The sequence below is a fragment of the Dermacentor albipictus genome, chromosome 9, assembly GCF_038994185.2.
Source record: "Dermacentor albipictus isolate Rhodes 1998 colony chromosome 9, USDA_Dalb.pri_finalv2, whole genome shotgun sequence".
Classification (NCBI taxonomy): domain Eukaryota; kingdom Metazoa; phylum Arthropoda; class Arachnida; order Ixodida; family Ixodidae; genus Dermacentor; species Dermacentor albipictus.
The window spans coordinates 20431428-20452745 of NC_091829.1; the positions used below are offsets into that span (position 1 = coordinate 20431428).

General features: G+C 46.2%; 2 protein-coding genes across 4 annotated transcripts in view; one reads left to right on the plus strand and one right to left on the minus strand.

Annotated features, from left to right (window-relative positions):
* LOC135917328 (leukocyte elastase inhibitor-like) overlaps window positions 1–4037 on the plus strand; it is a 35072-nt gene extending 31035 nt beyond the window's left edge. For both annotated transcript variants that reach the window (XM_065450917.2, XM_065450916.1), the window contains exon 5: window positions 58–4037. In XM_065450917.2, the coding sequence (XP_065306989.1) occupies window positions 58–426 (369 nt within the window). In that variant the 3' untranslated portion in view covers window positions 427–4037. The remainder of the gene's footprint in view (window positions 1–57) is intronic.
* Window positions 1432–20836, minus strand: LOC135917331 (protein FAM199X-like). Of its 2 annotated transcripts, none has more exons than XM_065450919.1 (7): window positions 20392–20836; window positions 18234–18311; window positions 15796–15941; window positions 11461–11647; window positions 9243–9397; window positions 8015–8217; window positions 1432–4747 (listed from the first exon to the last, which is right to left on the minus strand). In XM_065450919.1, the coding sequence occupies exons 1-7, from the start codon at window positions 20418–20420 to the stop codon at window positions 4493–4495; spliced, it is 1053 nt and encodes a 350-aa protein (XP_065306991.1). In that variant the 5' UTR covers window positions 20421–20836; the 3' UTR covers window positions 1432–4492. The 2 variants fall into 2 exon arrangements, with proteins under 2 accessions (XP_065306991.1, XP_065306992.1); XM_065450920.1 differs by lacking the exon at window positions 20392–20836 and adding an exon at window positions 19783–20162.
* Between the last annotated feature and the right edge of the window lie 482 nt (window positions 20837–21318).

Below are 21318 nucleotides of genomic sequence, written 5' to 3' on the forward strand. Positions count from 1 at the left end.
AGAGTGCTGAAAAGCAGCAGTATTGACCCTTTCGTCTCACCACCGCGTTCCTCGCAGCTGCCCCGCATCAAGATCGAGCACAGCCACGAGAATCTGACCCAGTCACTGGCACGCATGGGTCTCGCCTCGCTGTTCGGCCCCGGCAGGGCGCAGCTGTTCGACATGAGCGACGTGCCCTGGCTGCACGTGACCAACGTGGTGCACAAAACGTCCCTGGACATCAAGGGGCCGCGTGCAACCGTCGCCGGTGGTGGCGGGCAGGTGGCGCCACCGCCGCTAAAGCCGGGCAACCGACGCCGCGAGCCGGCGTTCGTCGGCCCCTCCGAAGAGACCATCGACATCGTGCTCGACAGGCCGTTCCTTTACTTCGTCGTGGACAACGTCAGCGGACTGGTCATAGCCATGGGCAAAGTGCTGAACCCGTAAACCGTAAGCAAACCCGTAAGCAAACCACATGTGCAAACATGTCTTCAAGAAGACATTCATCCAAGAAGCCTAAAGCCAGTAAAGCCTGCTGGCAATATTGAACTATGGTGTTTAACGCAACAAATTTAGCAGCGGTGTATTCGGTAATGTTTGGAGTGCAACTGCCACGGTCAGAAATCACTCGCTACCTATAGCTCCTTCTCGGCAGGGGAATGCCATGGCCCCACCGCAGCGGATGCAGTGCATACATACTGCGTTGCCCATTGGGCTGCCAAATGACAGCCCAAGGACAAATCTACGATTGATATATAAACACTAGCAATACTGCGACGGTCATGTCTAGCCACAATTTTCATAAATACACCTAGGCATTGACCTGCATAGTGTACAGGTATTCATGTTGTACAACGGATAGGTACGGCCACAGAACACCAATGTACAGTGTTGGAGCGCTTGCAGTCACGTGACATGCCTTGAACGACCGCTTTCGGGTCGATAGGTCAGTGGGCAGAGCGCTCGTCGCTCCAGCGAGGCAAGTCAGACGCCACGTCACGCAACTATTCTCGAAAGTAAAAAAAAAAAAGCCTGCCATACGGGTCAGCCTTTGCACTTCATAAAACCGGTGCTGCTGGTAGGTGTGCAAGACAAGCGCTGTTAGATTTAGGTTAGGGGACAGAAGAGTCTTGCAATCTACTTGACAACTGCACGTAGTGCACTTCTTTAGGAAGAGCCTAGCTTGCCAATTAAAATCACAATTGTATGCACTCGGCACACAGTATTGTGTGCAGTGCATCACACAGACAGGTGGGTTTGACATCCACCGTACTCTTGCATCTTGCACCGACATGCTTTCTGGAACTACGTATCATGTATCCACTGGTCGAATCAGCACCATCATTCAAGACATCATGCCATCACTGTCCATGTCAATAAAATGTGCAACTTATTCCAGAAGCTGCCCCATGCTGAAAGTTCAAAACCAATGACCACACAATGTGCTCTCCATTCATGGCAAAAATTATTTATTGATGACTGTGCACTGGCGCCACAGGTCGTGGCTACGGCACAACTGTGTACCATCGACTGTTAAAGTTTGTGGAACATGCCATGCGTTAACAATCCACCAGAGCCAATGCTCAAATCACGGTATCCATACCACACTAGTGAGCACCACAGAAGCTACAGCCAACCCTCCGTGTATTGCTTAATTGAAGGAAGCCATGTCCAAGCCTTGAAACTCGTCTTATGAACATGAAAAGGGCTGCAAGCTTGTCACACTACGTAGGTGCAGCTTTTATCTGCAGTCCTACCAATTGTATTCGCTGTACGTGGTGGCAAATAAACTCATTTCATGTTCCACAAACTTCTCCGGCAGCACTGACTTTCCTTTCACCACACCATCCAACCTATACATGACAAGTCCATCGGCCTTCTCACAGCCAAGCCTGAGTCGACATTTGGTTACACTCGTGTTCAATGTATTAACAAAATATTAGCAGGCTCTAACTATACAGAGTTAAAAAAAAGGCTGCCTGGATAGGTTGAAATACTCTGCTAGCACACCATTTCCAACTGCTCTTTAGATACCACAATTTCCACAACTGCAGCGATAGACAGACTTTCTTGCCTGCCTTCAACAGCAAACAGACCCCTTGACGTGACGTTCAGTTTCCAGCAACCCACACCATAAAACTTCATGCAAAATTTATTAGAAGTAACTCTAGCGCTAGCATCCACGCAAGTTTTAAGCGTAATGGTTCAATCGGCACGAGTACGAAACGAAGGCAGCATACATGGATTTGCATGTTGCATCACGAATGCAATGGTTTGCAACGGTTATGTATACAGAGTAATTTAAGGTCTTGTGCTTAGAAACCCGATTGCTTGGAAGCTGAGAATAATGCTACAACAGTTGAAGCCACAAACCCGAAGATTGGACAAATCCATGTACTACTAGCAATCGTTCCCACGGTAGCAGAAGAGTTCCTTCTAGTCATTCTCATAGGAAACAGCCATACAATGCACAGAACATGGCCTCCACCAAAATGAGCTCACATTAAGCAATCGCCAGGCGTTTTTCATATGCTTTGATTGCAAGAAATGCAAATTAACTAATTGCGCCATCTGTTTCAGAGACTTGTTCACTATCGTAATTCGAGCAGTGAGAGAACGCCGAAAGGCCAATTGGACGTTTCCGATTCACCCCATTGAGCCTGATGGCATGACAAAGGCCAGTGCCTGCCTCATAATATGGCACTCCAGTTCATCACAATAGTCAACCGGCATGCAAAACATGAATGAATCGATGCTTATCTAACACAATTTTTTACAGCACACAACTTGAATATCTTGCGCTTGCACATCGAAACGGGGCAGCCCTTCCAAGCCCCGTTTTTCAGAATTCTCACTGAAAACAGTAAAGGCAACGAACACAGCTGTGCTTAGACACTTTGAGAGGGATGAAGCAAAAAAAAACAATATGAGAAAATAACCATTGCTGTGTTGCGTAATGAGTGATCGCACACGAAGCACAAGGGACATTTGGTATGTCCAGACAGCCCAGAATAGAATTTCCCTTTTAGCGACTTTAATGGCAGTACATCACAGAAGTCAACCCGCCTCAGTGTCTGAATAAAGAATGACTGGGTCACTGCCCAGGCAAAGAGCGTTAAATCACTTTCTGCACCAGGACATGCTGTCCACGTGCGATTAACACACAGTCACACCTGCATCAAAACTGCAACACAGATGGCAAAACAACCTACGAGACGAAATGCCGAATTACAACACAAACTGCCTTTCTTTGTTAAAAAATGCAGCAATAAGGGTGAAAAAAGAGAGTGACAGGGAGTGAAAACAAAAAGCTCAAATAAGAAAGTAAGACAAAATTGTTTGCAGATGAATCGCTAAACCCAAGAGAAAGAAAACGAGTAGTTCCACAGTGGGAACGCCCATGAAGTGAACATGCCCAATTTGCCCTATGACCAGACAGCTTAACGACACTGTCCCCCCTTGGCTTATGAGGGAACCTAACAGCGTAAACAGAAAACAAAATTACAGATGTTTGAATCGCAGAAATGCACAAGAGCTGCTTGGAACTACACAAAGAAATTTCGAATTCTTGAGCCAGTATGCAAGGGCTTGAATAAGCAACTTGAACAAAACGAGGACAGCACTTTCAAACGCAACATGAAGTGATGTTTTGATGTTTTACAGCAAGCGTGCGAGTGAAAAACAAAAAATGCAAACTCATTCTGACCCTTGCAAAGGCAGTACCACAGCAATAAGTGTGGTCACTTCCAATGCACCTTGAGTTTTTTTTTTTCCCCCAGCCAACTCTCCCAGTCCCGATGACTACAGCCTGCATTACCATTTCCTCCGAGTAGTTTTTGCTTACGCCATCAGGTGAGAAAGCACTGTGGTGTTGCACGTAGAACCGGCACCAAAATTGTATTGAATTTAAATATAAAGTGGGAACAAAGTGCAAAGCCGTCACAGGCAAAATTTGCCTACAAATTCCTGCCGTGTCGCTTTGAAGCCATAGACAGCAGTACTAGTGAGATCAGTGTTGCAAAAGGTACGAGCCGCTTTTGTTTCTTGAGCATTCCTTTCTCACAGCAATTCTGCAGAGTTGCTCTATGAATAAGCGCACGTTAAGCACAGTTGTCTCTGCGAGTTAACGCTTAGATTTTGTTTCAAGAGGCTTTAATTGGAGGTGCAAGCTATACAGGTAAAGATGCGGTACTTGCCAAAACAAGTAAGACTGCGTTTACTGATTTGGATAATGCAAAATAATTGGTACAACCTCCCACCAACTGAGTCGACCGCACTAAGCACATACCCTTCAACCTGTGGGGGAAGCAAAAGACAACACCAAGTAAGACCAGCACAGTATGCCGCAAGTGAGAAAGTGAACCTACACTCTCGTGTGACCAGGCAGAGAGATGGCAGGGTATGAGAAAAGCAAGCTCGTAAGGTATTTAAATTACAAAAGGGCAACACTAACATCCTCCTACCCTCTCCCAGTGCACCCTCCTTTATTTCACTTTTACTACCCTGCAGCCATTCAGTGCAGAATGTCGACTTCCTCTTCTTCGTCGTCTGTTCCTGCTATGCTAGGGTGGGAGGAGTTGCCCCTGGACGAGGATGACGCAGTCGCGCTTGTCAGGGTGAGCACCTCCTCGCGCACGAACAGCCCGCTGCGCTGTTCCTTGAGCATCTGCTTGTGTGCTTTTTCCTGCTCTGTCTGCTCCGTCTGCACTGCACGCCGCCGCCGCCGCCTCTGCTGCGGCCGCTGCCGCGGGCGCTTGCACCTCTCCTTCTGTAACCGTTGCCAAGCCAGAGGGCTTATGAGTACTTGGAGAATGATTAACAAAACAGCCAAAGTGCACATCGACACTAGGAATGATTAGAGTAACCGAGGGGCATGACTTAACAATATTAACTACCAAATGAAACCAGTGAGAGTACAGGAGAAATTAACTGTTTTCAAAGCAAAAACTGTTTCCCTACAGAGAAATCTACAATGTCAGAGCCTGGGCAGTGTCCAGGATTAATTTTCGGGAGAGGTTTCATGGGAACAGTGGCGGCCATTCTGAAACATTTTTGCACAAGAATCAAGATCACTAACAGATCAGTCGCATAAAAATACAATATACTATGACATATACATAACATGACATATGTCCAAGTTGTACTAAATGGCACATCACTGGAGCCATCATTCCGGGGCTGGCGACAGAACCCCTAGCCCTCCCCGTGGTCAAGACAGCCAGCCTGCTTGGTTCTGTTATGCTGCAGAACAAGATTTCAAAAAAAGATGGGCTTTTTGGGTACAGTTGAGTCTTGATGAATCGAAATTGAAGGGGCTTGAATATGTTAGGCGGTGCATGTGTGCTGAGCTAACAAGAGTGAGAAATTACGGAAGTGTGGCTTCATGGCAGCGCAGTGCATGCTGTTGTGAAGCCACACTTCTTTTTTGAGGAGGAAATACCTTATTTAAAACCAGAAAGAAATATACAAAATGCCGTTTGGACCGACAGCTTAAAAGCTAGTAGTCTGTCCCATATCAACTATACACATAGGTTATGCATAAGGGAGAAAACAAGCAACGCTCACATGCAACATGTCTTCACGTATACCACTGAAAAACACACTAAACCAAACTTTAACAGCCACGAGTTTGTGCTTGATGCAACAGAATTCTATGAAAAATATTTCATAACATCGAAATTAAGGTAAAAAAAAAAAGAAAAAGAAAGGAAGAACAGTCATGCAGCAGTAACAAGAAATTTCACTGTTCTGTTTGGTTAGATCAGCAATACAATTTACAAATGAGTTTAAAATGTCTAGCTACCTTTGAAGCCTCACTTCAGGTGAAGCTGCGAAGCCACACTTTTAGGTGAAGCCGCAAAGCCACACTTTTAGGTGAAGCCACAAAGCCACACTTCTAGGTGAAATTTGTAGACAATTTTTTCTATTTTTTGCCCGAGTTCAACTTGCTAAGAAACAGCACTTGCAACAGGAGATGGGAGCAGCAGCCAGCGCATGGACGTACTTCTGGGTGGGAAGCACCACTGTGCAAGTTGGCACGCCGCTGAAAGCACGTCCAGCACAACAGTACTGTAAAAGCCCGTGTATAATACAAGGTTTCTTTCTTATTAATAGCGTCACAAATTTTCCGCTCGTACTATATGCGGATCCGAACATAAATTGCAGCCAGAAATTTGGGCTGGTGTGGCTATGGCTTGACTTGACGTTATTGCTGCGTGGCTACGGCTTGACTTCGTTATTGCTGCATGGGTACGGCTTGACTTCGTTATTGCTGCATGGCTACGGCTTGACTTCGTTATTGCTGCATGGCTACGGCTTGACTTCCGTTATTGCTGCATGACTACAGCATCATTTCTTTATTGTGGAGTTCACACCTTGGCAGCACACGTGCAAATCGTGCTTCGCGAAGTGCATCCTTTTTATTCCGCATTGAAGGACCAAGATGTTCAGACCACGAAAACAGTACTTGGATGCTTTCAAGAGAAAAGTTATTCTAGCCGCACAGGGGGCATCGGCAACAGTGCAGCCGGGAGGCAGTTTGGCGTCAATGAGGGAAACACTCGCAGATGATGTTGACAGAAGGAAGCTCTTTTCGCGGGCAGCAGAATGTGAAGCTTTTGTGTCCTGAAGAGTGGGACATTCCCGGAAATCCAACTGCCCTGACGGAGTTCGTACGCCAACAGTGAGCCGTGCATCTAGCTGTGAGTGTGGAGCTCATGCAGGCAAAAGCTAAGGAGCTTGCAAGAGAAAAAGGGCTACCGAGCTCCGCCTCCAAAGCAAGCAAGCACTGGATTTATCGCTAGATGTGCCGTGCTGGTTTTTCCTTACCCCACCAAACTTCGATTTCGCAAGAGGTGCTTGTGGCTTTCCAGCGCCACATTATTCCGCTGCGCAAGTCCGAGAACTTCCAGCTGGGCAAATCGGCAATGCTGACCAAATGCCGATTTATCCGGACATGCCATCACCCCTCACCATGCACGAAAAGGGATCTAAACAAATTTATGTCTGATCCACTGGCAACGAGAAAGCGCAAGTTACCGTCATGTTGTCGTGCACGGCACACGGACGCAAGCTTCCGCCCTATGTCATCATCAAGCACGAGGCAGTGCCTAAAGGTGAGGAGCTTTCAAAAAATGTGGCCGTGAGATGCCATGAGAAAGGCTGGATGAACAAGAATCTTGTGCTCTACTGGATAAAGTCCATCTGGCGTAGATGGCCTGGTGCACTTGTCGTTTCTGTCCATCCTCGCGCTGGACGCATTTCGTTGCCATTTGGCCGACTAAGTGAAGAGGCTGTTACGTGAATCTGGCACTGAACTGGTCCTTAACGCAGGTGGGATGACACCTCAGCTGCAGCCTTTAGATGTTCGCGTGAACAAGCCGTTCAAGGACGCGGTCAAGTGCTGTTACGCAGATTGGATGCGCTCAGGCGAGCCTGTAGTGATGCCAACCGGGCAACTGAAGGGGGCTTCACCTGCCACGCTATGCAAGTGAATTGTGGACGCATGGGCCAGCATACCATAGGACTTTGTGCCTCGCGCATGCAAGAAGTACAGCATCTCCAACGCGCTTGGTGGCACAGAGGATGAGTGCCTCTGGGAAGATATGTACGACAAAGAACTATCCCAAGAGAGCGCAGCTGAGGAAGACAGTGATTGAAGTGCGGAGTGCAATTTAAATTAATGTTTTCCTCGAATTTTCCTAACTCGTATTATACGCAGATAAAACTTTTTTTTTTTCCCATTTCGCATCCCAAAAATTTCACCTCGTACTATATGCAGGTTCGTATTATACGGGGGGTTTTTACGATATGTTCAAATGAACCGTCACAAGCGTTTACACATTCAAATTACCAGGCGTCACTGCACAATTTTATTCACACGATGGCAGGACCACAACACCTCACTTCGAGAGGGTTCCAAAATTAACGAGATGGCACTGTATTTAGAAGAGTGATTTAGTAATACAGCCAGACTTAACTTTCTCTTCAGCGTCTCTGTAAGAACAGGGTTGTCAGTGTAGTGTGCGATTCTTACTTTGTGGACAGGAGCGCTTGCTGAAGCAGGACTGCTGCGGCCAGAGGCTGAACAAGAGTTGCTTTGTCTACAACGGCCCCTTTTCCGAGAGCTCTCCCCCGTAACCTCTGCTTTGTCGGCCGCCAGCTCCATGGCTGCGATGCTATTGTGCCGCACATAGTCGGCGATCTGCCGAAGCTTGTGGTCATCAAGACGCCTCAGGTCTGCAGGAACGTCAAAAAACAAGGCACCACATTTAAGGGGGAAGCCTCACGGGTATCACAAACGACTTCTGAACATCAACGAAGGAATAATCTACACAATTCCAAGCCTAACATAACACTGGCTGCCACAAGATGGGCTACTACATAAAACGTGAGGCCTTTTAACACAACTGGAACTTGCTCAGAAGCAAGTTAGTCATTCAGATTAACCTAGCACTGCCTGAATGTTTCTTTGGGAAGTTTTAAGGGCCGAGTTTTATTTAAGGCCATGGTCACTTTGACTGTTACGCGATGTGAAGGAAACTGCGAGGATGCCACATTTCAGAATGACGTGTATGCAATGCTGATGCATGATTGGGCTTAATGAAAGAAAAATGAATTCAAATGTTATACCTTTACGGTCATTTGTCCTCTGCTATTGGTCAAAATGTCTCAGGCTGCGCCCACTTCGCCAATCTGTCACGACGTCACAAAAGCACAACTCGCAACATCAAAATGACAGGCACACACTAAATTGCTGTGCCCACCAAAACTGATTTTTTTTTTTGCGCAACATAACTGCACCATTGTGAAAGGAATAGCAAATGGCTGCCTGCAGATCTCTTCGACACTCGCTACTCAGAGCCACCAGAAAGAATGCACCCCTTAGTTAACGTCACTCCGCCAACGCCTCTTCAATGAAGATCCACAATGGCGGCATTTTGAGCAGCCCACTACATGCTGCTATCACCCAGGAGCCACCACCATATAAATGAATGGAAGCGGGTACAATTGCAGATGCTGGCATCACTCTTCTCACTTGCTTTTCCCATGAACGCCAGCATGACACAGCACCACCACGCACCACCCTTTTCTTGCAGTGATTAACTAGCACTAAAGAGGCCGAACCAACTAGTTCGGCCTCTTTAAACACACTCTGCCCTTCTGTGCAATCCTCCCCTCTTGTTCGCTGGCGAGATAAGAAAAACCCGCCACTATAAGCAATGCTATTCACTTAATTTCGACCAGCGCAGAAGCAAACTGACCGACAGCAAACTCTCGGTGAGCAGATGGGTCAACAGTGGCTGCTGGGTCGATGATGCGGAGCACATCTAGCTGCTCCCGCAGCCCTAGGCGGTGGTTGATTGCTTCCGTCAGAGCCTCCACTGTCCTCAGTTGCTCCCCACTGGTCATGGAAGACCTGTTGGCAAAGAACGACAAGAGTTGCATAGCGTGGATCACAAAACACAGGCCACAAATGGGACAGGTTCCAACACACGACAACAGCCTAAAACATTGCACTGTCTTCTTTATTTATAAGTTCCCTAAGCCCCCGTTATAACGAAGTTGCTTGACACAAAGTTGAATTTTTTATAAGCGGCATTTTGTTAGAAGTGGACAAGCTGTACAACAATTATAGTAGTAACCTGCAACAGCGTGGCAGCTCATAAAACATTGAAACAGAGCACTCCATAGTGGTGATTATTGACACGGCAGTGGCAAAATTCTGCTGGTGCCCAGAAACAGCTGACTCGTCCGACAGTTACAATCAGGTCATACAGTTAGTTCCAAGTAGCTACCGCCCCGTGGCAGAATGACCTCCGCAGTGCTCTTTGCCTCAGCAGGTTAGTCCAAAGAAACGCAAAGGGTATATGTTGCACCCAGTAGTCCCGTATGTGTTTCTGGCTTTGCACTAAGCAGAGTCCGGCGTTATTGCATTTCGAATCATCAGGCCTAAAATGCGTGCACTGCAGTCAGTACCATGAAAAACTTCGTAGCAATATGCCAAAGCAATCTGTTATATCAAGCAGGGTGTCGGAACGAAATGGTTTTCTTTCTGGTTTTAGTTTCTTTCCACTGAAAAAAGTTCCGTTTTGATACTGCTCCGGAACAAAAAAGGTCCGTAACAGTTTATAATGGTTTTTGGTTCGCATGCAAAAATTTTCGAAGCAAGGCAGTGATAAAAACATTGTGCTTATTTTTTTAAGAGAATGATGAATTCAGAGATCAGGCTCAGTTTCATGAGCATACCTGCCAACCTGAAGATATGGAAATTCGTAGAACTATCGCGGTGGGAGTGCGCGGCAGCACTTTCTTTTTAAGGGATTTACCTTTTGCGACAAGCTTACTCACGTTTTCACAACCGCAAGTGCAATCAGTGTCTTGGAGAGTAAAGAGCGACAACTCCACTGGGGCACAATTTATTTCTGAAATTATTTTGCTGTTGCTGACTTTGCCTGCTTCAGAAACTTCTCCGTAAGTTTGCTCAAAGCAAGTACCACTCTGGTGCCGCTTGACCATCAGCAGCAGACTTTCGAGTATTTTCTCACACATAGACGAGCTTTGTTCACAGTGCTGAATATTCTGTCACATTCAGCATTGCTGTGGGAAATGGAGAGAATATGGATAACCATTGAAATTCTGTGGAACCTGAGCGATCAGTCGACACTCAGAAAGCTTCTTAATTGCGACCACTGCACATCGCGCCTTGGCTCATTCAATATGTTGGCTGGAACCTGATATGCTTGCAAGTTGGCAAACTGGACTTTCAAGTGCATCGATTGCTTCTTTTGATTCGCCAATCTGCTGGGGTAGGATACAAGGGAACGCCATAATAAAGTGACGTATGCTGTTGAATGAAGCAGTTTCCACAGCTTGTACTTGAGCAACTTCAGCCATCTTGAGATTGACATCTTAAAGCAGGAATTTGTGGTGAATGCAATTGCATATTGCTGTTAAGTACAGACGTACAGCAGAGAAGAACTGCTCTCTCTCAATGCAGCTCAATGCATGAAGAGTACACTGGCACAAAGAAAACTGAAATAATAATTGAATAAAAATGAAGCAGTGCAGTAATTACTTATTCATTGAATTATGGGATTTTACGTGACGAAACTACGATCCGATTATGAGGTACGCCGTAGACTCCAGAATAATCTGGACCATCTGGAGTTCTTTAACGTGCACCTAATTATTTGTTACTGATTTCCTGAGCTATCCACAACTGAAAACTCTCTCCAGCATATCAAGAACGTTAGTACAGGCTTGGAATTGGATTCCCAGTGCTTAAATCAGAGCGTTTAGGCATCAATTTCAGCACATCAAACATGATATGCTGGGCTTTGTGGGGTTAAAATATGCTCAGAAGATCAGAGGTGGCTTAGGAGCACTACACTTATGCACTACACTCATTGTCCAAATATACAAACACCACTTACAGAAAATGCAAGTGAACATGCTCCTCAAGTGTGGCATGCCACCTACCAGCTCCTGGTTGAGGAAGCTCGCTCCACATTCAAAGGGGTCGGTGAGGGACCCCGCCGCGAACGAGGTCGCGAGTAGTGGCCCTCCATACCCTCAAATGTCGTGGCACCGCCACTGCTGCTCCAGTCCGAGAGAACCTCCGATGATTCGGTGAAATCCAGGCTCCACTCGTCGAGATCCAAATCACCTGTGCAAGAGCTTGCGATCAGTACAGGATGCATGGCTTCCGATCACTCTTGGTGACATAAGCAACACTGTGATGCAAAGAGACATGATCACAGGAGTGGGTATGCGATTTTGCTAATAATTCTGTAAATGCAGCCTGCCATCTTAGGTTTAAGTAGTACTGTATTTACCCACTTTTAACTTGCACCTCATTAAAAACTGTCACTCACAAATTTCGGGGCAGTAAATTTCCATGTAAAATTTTTTACATGCTGAAAATTCTAGCAGAATAAATCTTGAAACAGCCCTTTTCCTAGGTGCATGAAACAGACATTTAATGCACTTCACTTAAAGGCCTCATCCTCTAACGCACTGTCAAAAAGCTCAGCCACATTGACCAGCAGGATCGCTGGGTGACTGTCGATGCTGGCATTGCCACCATAGTGTGGTGTGGTTGTTCATATCACGTCTAAACACATGCAGGCACGTATGCGAAATTGAAATAGCAGGAGGAAGCCCGAAATACTGACAGTAATAATTATAACCATGTCATTATTATTATTATTGGTACATATCAGCCACCACAATGTAACATTGAAAGAAATGTGGTGGCCTTTTCTTATTGTGTGTCCCGTGGTCATAACATAAAAAGAAAAAAAGAAGGGCAAAAATAACTGTACTACAATAGCAAACTAGCATTTGTGATCTCCAATACTGGAGGCATCTACATCATGTAGGCCATGACGACTGCCTTTACTGCGGCTGCCGTGCTTGCTGCCTCCACTATCAGCCCTTGGAGGTGGCGTCTGTTGATGCGGTCGTTCCACAGTTAAAACAAGATTTCATTTCTTTCATAATGCTGCCATGCATGCTTATTTCTATCCATGAAAGAAGAAAAAGAAAAGGAAACGCACATATTGGTCCTGCCAGTGTGCATGGTTTTTGCACATACAAGTTGCACTGTTGTATAAGACGCACCACTAAAAGTTATATAAAATACCCATCTTATATGCTGGAAAATACAGCATGTCTTATTTTGCTGTTAGCATTTTTGTGATGCGTGCTTTGTACTACTGCTATGTGTATTTTCACAGTTCCTTGTATTCTACTGTAAGCTTGCAGTAGCATATTTTTTTAAATGACTACTTCGTACCAGACGAGTACAGCACATCCCCATTTCCAGGCCAGAATATTTTGATACTTGAAAGTCCCCGTCTGATATTACTCCTTAAGGGCCAACCGCAACGAAATTTCACTTAGGCTAAATTAGCTATAAATGCATGGCATATACCACCAAAGTAATCCTGTCAAAGTCGCAGGGCTGGCAATTGTCCAAGTTTCTTTTTAGCTTTACACAGTGCCAATGTAGACGACGCGAGCACCTGGGGATGAGCGGTAGTGATGCGGATATGGTGAAAGTCCCAGAACTGTACACGGATGCTGGTCTCTCAGTTGTGCCTAGGCGCACAGCTTGTTAAAAATTTGCTGGTTAACAAGTCTCTCGCAGCACGCTTTCTCGTTGCACATGTGATCTGGGCTGTTGCAAGAATACCGACGTGTTCCATTGCCATCAAGTGCTCGAACGCGTACATACTTGGAACATGAGCTAGGGTTGTCCTCTACAAAAGGTCGCGCAGGAGAAGGCAAAACACGCCTTTCCTGTTGTAGCTGTCAAGGCGCAAGCGTTCACCGCGCTCCAGAAGGCAAGTGCAATGCGGACTAGCCAACATGCACAGAGCATGTAAAGTGCAGTCGACGGATCAACACAGGCTCGACGGATGAACACAGGCTACATTTTGCGAGCACAGCGACTTACCCGTGCAACATCTGCTAGTCAGAAGATGCCGCAATGCAATGCCACCAGAGTGAAATTTATGAATCGAGGCTAAGCTACTTCCCATCTTTAACTAGGCTCTGGTAGTCATCCACTCGGTCTAAGGAAGCTAGGGTCACTTAGGTTAGTCACCACAATGTGTCTTGTCTCTGACTGAAGACCGAACGCATTGAGGCTCTGCCTGTTGAAAGTAGACAGCCAGATAAAAAAAAAACAGCTTGATTCGGCACAGAATGCTTCGCATTAAAAGAACATTGCAGGCACACAACTGAGTTAGCAGTACACTAACTGCATAGCTAGCAGATGTGCAGGACCTGTTTGTTGATACACGAGAATGGTACCAGCAAGGCAGGAAGACGACATGGACACTGGTTCTCTACAGTTTAAGTCGTACATTACACCTGGCGAGTGATAACGGTGGCGTTTTTTAAAAGCAGAAGCCTTCGATCTCTGTTTCAAGTTCTCGATGTGAGGTACAGAAAATATCATGCGACCCAAGAAAGGCCAGAAGCAGACCAAAGCATGTCCAGGCATGCATAAGATGATTAATGATTAGCATAGTTAATGATTGGTTAGTGATTAAGGTGGATTAGGGCTGAATAGGGTAGGTAGGTAGGTGGTTTGAGTTTAGTTCCGTGGCCCTTTCGTCGTCTTGCACTCGCAAAATTGATGGCTAGGGTATCTTGTTACTAATTACTCAAAAGGCGACCGCCTGTTACTCGCCTTTCAGGGTCAATGACGTAAATATGTGGTGGCGCGAACAAGTCCAAAATTGCCGGTGCCGTATATTTATGATGCCGTCTGTACGTTTAAAAAGTGCACCAATTTCCCAATCTTATCTTTCCTAGCATGTGCTGCCATGCCACTACGCAGGAATACAGGCAATTTTTTTTTCTTGTGCCTCTCTCAGTTTTCGTTGCATGGTTTGTTTAAGAGTTAGTACGTTTGCTTCGGCACGTCTATATACCACTGCTCGTGCATTGATGAGCATGCGGGTGGGCGGCGGTTAGTTTACGAGTTTTGTTCCGTGGGCAGTTTCGGCATCTTGCGCTTGCAAAACTGATGGCTATCTTGTTACTAATCACTCAAAAGACCGCCTGTTACTCACTCGTTTATAGCTCACAAGGGCGCGCATACGAAGGATGCCGCCGTGCATACATTTCCCTTTTTTGGGGGGAGTCGCAAAAACGAATCGCCTCTGGTTGGCGATAAGATGAAGACTTGTGAAGTTTGTCACAAGTTTTTGACGGGCACACAACCACACACTTTTGTTGAGTGCGTCACCTACATACTTCAATTTACGTTATGGACATAAATATTAGTGTAAGAGCAGGAACCTTTGAGACTTGTGAAATATTCTCGTGTGCGCATTTTCTATGCCTTGAACTATGCGTATAACAATGCATAAAATTTTGAATTCCTATAAGTTTATTTTCTTTTTTTTATTGTTATTCATTTATAAACAGTACATATATACCAATGCAAAATATTTTTTTCTCACTTTGCAGTCACCCTAGCAAAGTTGGGGCCAATTTTTTTCGAAACAGGTCCTGAATAATTTAAATCTGAAAAAAATCTACCTTGGGTGGTCGCATAAGGCAAAGAAATCGACCCTGAAAGGGTTAATAGGTATTAAGAAATATCAAGGTGTATTAGGGTAGATAAAGGTGGATTAGAGTGATTAAAAAAATTTATAAGGTTTAACCTGCCAAAACCACTTTTCGATTATGAGGCACGCCATGGTAGAGAACTCCGGAAATTTCGACCGCCTAGGGTTCTTTAACGTGCACTTAAATCTAAGTACATGGGTGTTCTCGCATTTCGCCCCCATCGAAATGCGGCCACCGCACCCGGGATTCCATCCTGCGACCTCGTGCTCAGCAGCCCAACACCGTGGCCACTGAGCAACCATGGCGGGTTTAGAGTGATTAAGGTGAATTACAGTAGTCTTTAAAAGGCCTTCACAGCTCTTACGAGATAGCTATGGACACCGGGAATTTTTTTCCCCCAGTAGTTACAAAAAAAAGAAAGAAAAAAAATTTGCAAGCATTTTGTGACAACCACTCATATTTCAAACGTAACATTTCTCCAAGTTATCTTAAACTGGGCTTTTAATACAGCAAAAAATTTTGTAGGCCTTTAAAACATGTAGAATGCACAAATTTCGTAACAATTCTCCGTTTCTGTCCTATTCCAATCTGCAACACCAAGAAGATGGTTCCACACACAATGGTGATGTACAAGCTGACATCGAAGGGCAAGAAAAATTAAGCAAGGTGAACAATAACAATTTTGAGAATGACGTGGGAATACGAGCTATATGAACCAGCACTTGCCTGCAGTGCTGGTGTCCCTTTTGAGCAAGTCCTCAAAGTCCTCCCAACAGCCAAAGCCCGGATCCATTGGTCCCGAACTGGCCGCACTCGCTGGTCGCTCGAGAGCCAAGGGCCCATTTTGCATGGTGAGGATTTCGGAAGGCAGGCTGCATTAGAAACACAGCGACCATAGTCAGTGACAAGTGAACACAGGACACACACCTTCCAAGAAATCTTGCGTAACTATAGGCACAGCGTCAGAAGGACAAGACTGAAAGGAGTAGATGTACTGTCCATCTTGCCTTCCCTGTACTGTACCTATAACCTCTTTTTTGAGGGCACCACGATATTGGCTCGTGCGAATGCACTGTTCTGTGCCAGGTACACACTCGGCAGAAGTTGTTGGCGACTGTTTTTGTGCTGGGATAGTCTACTTAGCATTAGCATGATGTGATGTCTTCTACGTCGGAAACGATTACGCGAGACATATTGAAGGGATTTAACTCAACGTGGCCACAGTTCCCGACTCCAGTGAGGTGGACGAAGCACCCCGAGTAATGCATACACAGGAGCCTACATTCAACCTTGGAGATCAGTTTTGTATGTATAAACATTCGTTTCACGGATGTGCCCTTATTATACTATTGCCCTGTAGGTCATCTAGGCTGTGGTTTAGCATCATTGACAAGTTAAGAAACATACAATGACGATAGTCGCAGCATGGGCGACATCCAAAGCTAGAGCGACATTAATAAGACCGTCAAATGAGCCCAAATTCGCAAATGTTATGCATAATTCAGGATGGTTGGCAAGTTTGCATATGTGATCAGCACAAAGGGGAGCTAGCTCTAGCTCTTCGGCAATAGAGAGCATGCTCCACACACAAACAGCCAAAACCTCAAAAATTTAACTGACCTCATTCATGAAGTAACTGCTTGCCTGCCTCCCGCCCCCCTCCCATTATGTATGGGTGCGTGCCACTGTCAACATGTACCAGCAAAGGCTGAATGGACTGATTGATTGTAAGACCCCTATCATTCGCACCCGATGCACAAAAACTGTGCAGGAAGCATTGACAATGATTGTCAATGTAAGAGACTAGCCGAACATTTCTATTCAGAAAGCTATTCACTTTAGTATAGTGCACCTGAAAGCATGCTGCAATGCGGCGAGAATATTTTGGTAGGATTTGTTGTTTCACTCCATAAGTCCACAGAGAACACAACCATAAACCAATGTAATTGTAGCAGTGGTATAGGTTCCCAACACATACGCTGATTAAACATTGTGTTGTCTGGCACAAGCACTGGCGTAATCAACGACCGTCACATCTAAACTTTCAGATGCGCCAAAGCTTTATTGCGATAGCATGTGCATCTCGAAGAGCTACAACAGCTGCTACTGATTACTGACTATGGATTATTCAACAACGAACGTGTGCCACAACTCATTAAGGTGAGAGCACGCACCCTGCATGTGTGCCTTTGTATTGGTGGTGAAAGTCCAACTGCCGCCTATCTCTGACCATAAGCCACGTATATAAGATTGAAAGGGGCAAAGAAAACTATTAGCTTTAAAAAGCTCCTCCAAAGATGGCGAGGGGTTTTGTGCCAACTAAGTGCCAGGATTAGGAAGGAGGAAATTCAAATTATGGGGGGTTTACACGCCAAAACCACCATTTGATCATGAGGCAGGCCGTAGGGGGGATTCCGGAATAATTTGGACCACCTGGGGTTCTTTAACATGCATCTAAATCTAAGCACATGGGTGTTTTCATATTTTGCCCCCACTGATATGCGGCCGCCGTGGCCGGGATTTGATTAGGAAGGAGAAGAAACAGCAATGAGGTGAACTGCTGATGAATGTATACATGTTTCTTTCGAGCGACACTTGCTGCTGCATTCCTCAGCCCGTCACTGACAACAGTAAGCAAATCTGCAACTCTAGACAGATTTGTTTGCAGGTTCAGACTCAAGAATTTACACTTAGGTCTATTCCATGCTCAAAAAATTAGGGAGGACACTTACGCTTCGCCAAAAGTGGAATGCTTCAAAATTTATAGGAGATCCTCAAACTGCTGGCGACAGCTTTGCTTGCTGACAGAACACTGAATAGTATTATGTCAAATGACATTTTAGTTGGTCCGAGCAAAACCACGCTAAAACGTATGGCATTGATAATTGGTGTCATATTTTGAGCCAATGTGGTACAACAGATTTTTACAGGGACAGCAGTTGGTGCTTAAAACTGGGTTCAAGACTGTTAACCCTAGCTATGTTTGTTTTCTTGCACGTTAAGTATGCTTCACAAATACAAAGCACTGTTATAAATACAACGCAGCCTGGCAATATGAAATGGCATTATGCAGTCTGCTCTTGTCATTAGCACAATGGACAACCTATTCACAAGTGCCCACTGCATCCCTCATCTTTATAGAAAGCACAACAGTTCTTGCTTACCAGATTTCTGTATCCAGGAGGTCCTCGAACCCCAAGGACGAAGTGCTGCCATCTTTCCAGAAGTCCAAGTTCCAAGGACTGCAACCCAAGGCATTAAATCAACCCAGCTATGTGTATGAACAAATATTGATAGTGGACATCCCACAACCTGTAATTTGTGGCAACATAAAAATTCAGCACAAGCACCTGCTCTCCGAGCCTCTCCTAGACATCCTAGACACCCTGTTGGGAGGGCCAGCATGGCAAGTGGCATCAGCTGCCAGTAGCGTCCAGACTGTCTCGCTGACATTGAAGTAGGTTACCCGAGGCACAGTGAATAGGATACTGACACAATCCTAAACCCCATGTTGGAAGACCAGCATGGCAAGAAGCCATGTGCGAACTACCTATACATAGTTCACAAGAGGTGCAATACTGAAAGTTCACTGCTGTGGTGATGCAGAAGTGAGATAGCTAAATTGAACGGTGCATCTATACAAATTTTTCTCAGTTGGGAAGCGATTTGCTAGCAACTGAATGCATGTCCCGGTCGTCGCCAAGCATTGCGGCCAAACTATGGCTTGCAAACTGGATGCAGTTAGTGCCCAAAGTCGGGCCTCGGCAGTAACTTTTCACTTTGATCCCACCTTTACTATGCCACACCAACCTTTTGCTGGGAGACTATAAAAGAATTCCAGCATTTGTCATGTTAGAGACTGGGCCATCATTTAGCAAGGTTGCTGAAAGATGAGCCAACAATCAATCCTGCACACGACCGACCTACTAACCTCTTCATGGAATAGCCCTTCAGACTGAAAACATGTATTTGCTTTTTTATAATGGCCTGTCCAATTGCCAAGATTTCACTTTTCACGAGAAGAGCCCTCTCTGTCAGAAATCTCAACATCGCCCTCTGCATCACGCATAACTTTTTCTCGAACACCAGCACAGCTGCTTCGCGCTTTTATGTAACCGATCCAGTCATTCGCAACCACGTGCCCAGGGATGCTACTGAATGCGTGCAGTACCACTGTACCAGTGCCCAATATTGTGAAAGCAACAAGTGGTCGGCACTGCATGGCAGTTGACGCGGTTTCTTCGTAAATCATTTTTTAATGACAACCACGTCGCACGTGCTAGCTAGTTCTCGTGTATTGTTCGCGCACGGCACATGCGAAAAGTGTCCGGAAATGTAATGCACTGTCCACCGGTGCTATCCATTATAATGGAAACACGTGGAGCGAAAATCTGTCACGTGGTCTGTTTGCTAGCAATTTAGCACATGCGTCAACTGTAATAATGAGACCGCAACCAGCTACCGCATATGCGCGCGCAAAAGGAAACGCACAGAAAAAGGCGCGCATCGCACCACTAGAGATCAACAGCTGACTTCAATACAGCTGTAGGCTAAGGATGACAAAGCGGCAATTTTCGCGCCTCGTTCATTTCACGTCCTCGAAGGTGAGGGACACGTCCATCGCAAGAAAACAAATATGGGTCAGCGCCGCGCGTGTCGCAACTGGGGTCCCAACACAGGGCTCCTGCAACCTAGCGGCGGCACTGGACTTACGTGACAAGTGTGCACGTTCGGGCAGGTACCGGAAACAGGTGGCACGGCTCGTTGCCAAGGCATGCATCGTGGCAACTACAATGCACGGCCTCCACGACGTCTCATAACAGGAAGCCTCACAGAAAGGATGGTTCCGGCCGGTGGCTACCATATGGTTTGCAAAAAGAGACCACGTATTCGGAGGACACGGTTCCGATCGCAGCTTGCCGATAAAGACCGCGGCGGGAACGGCCCGATGTGCGTATGGAGTTCAAGGGCTTCTCCGACGCCGACACACCCCGCACGCCGCCGCTACGTCAAACGCCGGGCCGGGCCCGCCACCCCGCCTTCGCAGAGACCGTGGCGGTGGGAGCTAACCGCGCAGAAGCGCGCTCAGATTGCAACGCTGCGCGTTCCACAGCTGCCCTAGGCCTAACGGCCAGCTTATCTGACAAAACGCTGACCGCGAGCACCCGAACGCGCCACGTTAAAAGGCGCCGCTGACACGTGGTTTTGGGGGCACCCGGCCGCAGCGAACGAGTTCGCGTCGCCGCTTCGCCGCATTGAACGCCGCGCAACCGGTGTGTTGGCGTCGCGGTGAGGAAGAGCAGCTGGAGACAGTGACGTTACCTTGTACTCAAGGCGCTCGACTCGATCATCGCGGTCTGCTCCCTGACTGTCAGACGCCGCCGAAGAAAAGTTCTTTGGTACTGGCGGCGGGTGGATAGCGTAGCGAGTTGTCGGCTTTGGCGAGCGACCGCTTCACGGGGTCACATGCTGAAACGGCGACAGTTCGTGCATCGCAGACGACGACACGAGAACACGGCAACTGCACGACCAGACACAACACACGACACGAGGCAAAACAACACAAAAACGAAGAAGGCTCGCTCGGTTTTTTTCCTTGCAGCCTCTTGCGCCGGTCCTGAAAGAATGGCCCTGGGATTGGTCGGAATGCAGAAAGTGCCGGCAAAACGCACGCCTCTCATTGGTTCGCAAAGATATCTAGACGTATTGAAATAGTGCAGACGACAAGAGATATTTGACCCAAACCAACTTCGAAAGAAAATCTTTGGTACCCTAACATATACTTTCATCCAAAGAAAGAAATGAGTTCATGTAAAATAGAAACGTGACACATCTATATGAAATGCATACAATCAGTTGATAAGATTTTAACTGAAGTAAACACGCGTGATACTGCGCCTGCTTGGGTGTAGTAGCAAGCGCCACCTTTTACTTGCAACACATTGTTATTTAACAGCATGAATAAACTGTTTTAAGCATTATAAGCATTACGCCTTTATCTTCATTTACTTTTGATAGTTTTGTCACTATCAATGTTACAGACGTTTTAACAAAGTCTTAGGACGCTGACACATGCCGGCACATTAGTATGGCCTTCAAGATGCTCGACCATGTTCGAGGACGCTAAACTCAGAGGTTGAGGTAAACCAGATGTAGTACGGCTGGCTCACTGTAGCAGACGTAAAACCTTGAAGCACATTTTGATTGATTTATTCATTTAAGAAGCTTTATTCACACATTATAAGTGTT

What these genes read in the sequence shown, in the direction of transcription:
- LOC135917331 (XM_065450919.1), bottom strand. Translation starts at nt 20,420, where the DNA reads ATGATCGAGTCGAGCGCCTTGAGTACAAG. An exon ending in AAGGGACACCAGCACTGCAG is followed by an intron (nt 11,648 to 15,795) that starts GCAAGTGCTGGT and finishes GCTCTTGCACAG; the next exon opens with GTGATTTGGATCTCGACGAG. An exon ending in GCTTCCTCAACCAGGAGCTG is followed by an intron (nt 9,398 to 11,460) that starts GTAGGTGGCATG and finishes CTTTGCCAACAG; the next exon opens with GTCTTCCATGACCAGTGGGG.